The sequence below is a fragment of the Apium graveolens genome, chromosome 6 (assembly GCF_009905375.1).
Source record: "Apium graveolens cultivar Ventura chromosome 6, ASM990537v1, whole genome shotgun sequence".
Taxonomy (NCBI): Eukaryota; Viridiplantae; Streptophyta; class Magnoliopsida; order Apiales; family Apiaceae; genus Apium; species Apium graveolens.
The window spans coordinates 69,304,446-69,308,526 of NC_133652.1; the positions used below are offsets into that span (position 1 = coordinate 69,304,446).

Sequence of the window (4,081 nt, forward strand, 5' to 3'; positions counted from 1 at the left end):
CCAAATACTACTTCAGTTTTCACACAATTCACCATCAACTCCACAGAATCCAAAAAACAGGTACTTACTCTATAGTCTAGGACAATCATTAAACATCTAAAATCTAGTACGATAACATTTGGAGTATGTAAAAAAAGATATGTAAAAAAATACACATCTGAAATCTAAAGATCAGTGCCTCCAGTAACTGGTGTGAGGTTGTCGTCATCGCTGGTTGTACAGAAATCTTCAAGATTGATTGTGATTCCTGGATTTGCCTCGGCTATTTTTTTAAGTACCCATGCCAACTGATCCATCCAACTAAACACACTGAACAGATAAACCTTCAAAATACACCATATTAGTATATATTTAATTTTCTAATAGATATTATAATATTGAAAAAAGTTAAGTGAGAAGATAATAATGATAAGTGGACAATTTAAAGAATAAGTTAGAAAACAATGCCAGTGAAATTTATAGAGTAATTTGTAATAATTGAAGTTTAAAAGTAGAATTGAATCGCCGAAAGTTCAAAGTAGAATACCAGGTAGGTTTTGTGCATAAGTAGACATATCCACAGACTTGGACAGTTTCACTTTCCGTGCATGAACTTTAAAAATTTCAAGTATTCCTTTAACAGTGGGAGTACTAATTTTAATCTATGAGATAGAAAATAAATGGCAATCGTGTTACCCAAGTAATGTATGAAAACTGAAAACACTGCATCTAAACTAGCAAGTTAAAAGAGTGTATAAAGCAGAAACGATATCCATGCATTATCATTTATTAGGAATCATCTACATTAAACCATAATAAGCAAGAGACCGGTCCATTTTAAAAAGCTGGGAAATAAATATAAAACTAGATAAGACACATGCCTTATTGGCCATACAGTTTTGGAGTAGAAATATATAATTGAAAGGGAGAAGTACTTGTTTTAAAGTAGATCATAGTTTCCTGTCCAAAATAAATGTGGTGCCGGTCCTGACTTCCTTCACATACATGTATATAATATTTCTTCTTTGTGTATAATTCGACTAAATTAAGAATTTAATTTAAATTTGAATACAAAAATGTAACCAATTAAATTAGCGTGTATATGTATTTTTTTTAGCATAGGACCTTGGACTCCATTCAAAAAACCCAAGTCACAACTGCTTATTTCTTAAATAGAAGGGAGTAATTCTTTAAGCGAATGCATACCTTACGATCAAAATGACCAGGTTGAAGAAGTGCGGGATCTAATAAATCTTTCCGATTTGTAGCACCTAAAATTATGACACCATTTCCTGTATCAAAGCCATTGAGCTCCATAAGTAGCTGATTCAAAATAGTTTCCGTTCCTTCAGTAGCTGCATTGTAAAGCTGGTCCTTAGAATCAGTGAACGTTCCTTGCCGCCTAGTTATTAGAAAATGATAAAAATCAAAGATAATCACAAGATGCTGCCAAATATAAAGTTAATCAGAAAAGTATAAGCCTTAATGATTTATATCTTGTTTAAATATAAATCCGTTTGGAAACAACTTCTTATTATTTTAACAAAAATACATATAATCAAGTGTTCTGCAATCACAATATTTACAGATGTAATAAGAATATGGAATTATCTACAGGAAGCAAATCTGTGCCAAAAAAAGTTGTGATGATGGTGAGAACTGGGACCCATTGTTGGCCATACACATCGAATGTTGTATAACAATGACTATGAGTCTATGACACATCAAAAAGGGTTAAAAAATTAGTGACCTTGAATTATAACCTGGTTTTTGTATATGTCTCAACTAGATAATTATTCAAGTCTCTAGCAAAAATGTAAAAAGATATTATGGCAATTAGCAAGATTGTAACATTAATTAGAGAAGTTTTTGAGATCTTTGCATTAATAACTGTAATATTGCCTCATTCTCATAATTACTCATCTGAGTAGGACAATTTGACCTTATGTCTAAACCAGGGATATTAAGCCCACGAGGAAGTCTGCCTTTACCTACTGCCAAAATTGCAGGATCGATAAACTCAATTTCCGCATTGATGGAATCATTAAAAATAGTAGATAGTGACTGGCTAGGATTTCTCGAAAAGAATAGTAGACACAAAATCTGAAGTATAATATGTATTTCAACTTTTCAAGCCATGTTTCTATCAAAAAATTGTGGTACAAAGATGAAATAGAATTGAGCTCTTTCCATGATATATTGCAACTGAGACTCTTATAGGTAGAAGAAAGATAACAAACACCAAAAAACATACCTAAATCTAGCTATTCTAGATTAAGAATACGCATACTTATATATATAATTTGATTAGGAGCCTAAATTTAACCTTAATTTCTTTAATTAACAAAACTCGCTCCAATTTGTCAATCCATAATTTACCTTTCATTGGGGCAGAATTCCAGTGATGCAATTGAAGAGCCCGAGTGAAGCCTCTTACTCCAATGGCAGATTTTCATCTTTTTTACCTCAACTACACAGACATCCCCATCTTTGCTCCCCCTAAAGTAAGCAAAATGTTAGATATACTTTAAAGTTTAGAGAAAAAATGCAACATCTGTTCTATAAATTTAGTGGAGAAGTTTAAACATCAAATCAATCTACACCAAACACATCTCTCCACATCCAACAACAGAACCACATAATCCAACAAAAACCAACTGCATAAACACCTACTCATCAATCATTTAGGTAAATATCAAGGTCGGTAGATCATTTTGGCTACTACAAACTTTCTCCGCTGCAAAATTATCGCTCGAATAACAAAAACATTTTACCAAACTCAAACATCACTTAATCAAAGACTAATTTTTGATCACACATCACAAGAGGCAAAAACTATAATTAATACTGGAACATATCACAAAAGATGAAACAAAAGCCTCAACTAATAAACTAAATAAAAAGTAAAAAATGTGACAAAATTAACGGATCAGATCAAAAAACAAAACAAAATTGAAATATGGACAATCATTTGTTTCAAATCTTGCTCAAGCTCTTTAACAAAAGCTTGAGGAATCCCTGGAGCCAAGGGTAAAACATAATCAATGACAAAAACTATGCTTTCCAGCAGCTGTGCAACTCCTCGGCTATCAGCCTGAATACAAGCGAACTGAGTTGAGTATAAATTTTTAAACATATATTTAGTTAAAGTATACAATAGAGAACAATCTCCCTAATAAGAATTACAATAATTCTCTCACCAAAAATAAACATCAAACCTGTACAAATCAAATAACAACACAAAGAAGCGAGTCAAGTGACACTTCAACACATACAACACTTTCCTAATTAATGCTTAGCATAAAACATATTAAGATGCAAAATCAATCAGCAATAAGGCAGTGAACCACGAGCATCCCCTTCCCCGAATGTTAATTTGGTGAGCATAGACACAAAAGGTGAAGTTATATGTTACTAAAGGTATATAACAATCTTCTTTCACAACTCCACTACTTTTATAGATAAAATACTCCCGTTTTGAGATTTCAATAACTACACTCTCCGAAATACAGCACAATCCAAAATATAAATATCCAGGTCTTACTAGATTCAAATTTATGAAACTCCAAATGAAACTCAAAATTTAAAATTCAAATTAAAGAAGCCCTAAAATCAAAGAGAAACATGAATTACCTGAAGTTTAAGCGAAGAAATCGAGTCATATGAACTGAAAATAAAAAACCCCTAATTAGAAGAGCCCTTACCAAACTATATTGAAAAAACCCTAATTTGAAGAAGAAAAATTACTTTAGATGAAGAGATTTAAACAGAGGCTATGTATATGTATGAGAGAGAGGTTTAAGAGAGAGAGAGACAGAGAATTTTAGAAAGAGTACCGGAGAGGGAGAAGAGGAAGAGAGTGTAATGACGAGATAGAAAGTGGGTTGAGCGGCTTTTATCAAAAAAAGGGCGCTCTGTTTGAATTTTTTTATAAATTTTGCCCGCTTTTACAAATTTCAAGTCTCCAGAAAAAGTATATAATTTATAATTTATAATTATAGTAAATAATATCGAAAACATTATTTTAGAAAAAAATTAGCTATGTATTTTATTACTTACATAAATCTGTATATTTATATTATAATAAATTTTATTTTTAAAA

At 31.5% G+C, this 4,081-nt stretch overlaps 1 protein-coding gene across 2 annotated transcripts; it reads right to left on the reverse strand.

Annotated features, from left to right (window-relative positions):
* LOC141663562 (putative inactive ATP-dependent zinc metalloprotease FTSHI 1, chloroplastic) lies at positions 1-3,742 on the reverse strand. 2 transcript variants are annotated; one of them, XM_074469344.1, is made up of 5 exons: positions 3,613-3,742; positions 2,359-2,478; positions 1,186-1,381; positions 527-641; positions 1-323 (listed from the first exon to the last, which is right to left on the reverse strand). In XM_074469344.1, the coding sequence occupies exons 1-5, from the start codon at positions 3,639-3,641 to the stop codon at positions 301-303; spliced, it is 483 nt and encodes a 160-aa protein (XP_074325445.1). In that variant the 5' UTR covers positions 3,642-3,742; the 3' UTR covers positions 1-300. The 2 variants fall into 2 exon arrangements, with proteins under 2 accessions (XP_074325445.1, XP_074325444.1); XM_074469343.1 differs by lacking the exon at positions 527-641.
* Positions 3,743-4,081: the final 339 nt, after the last annotated feature.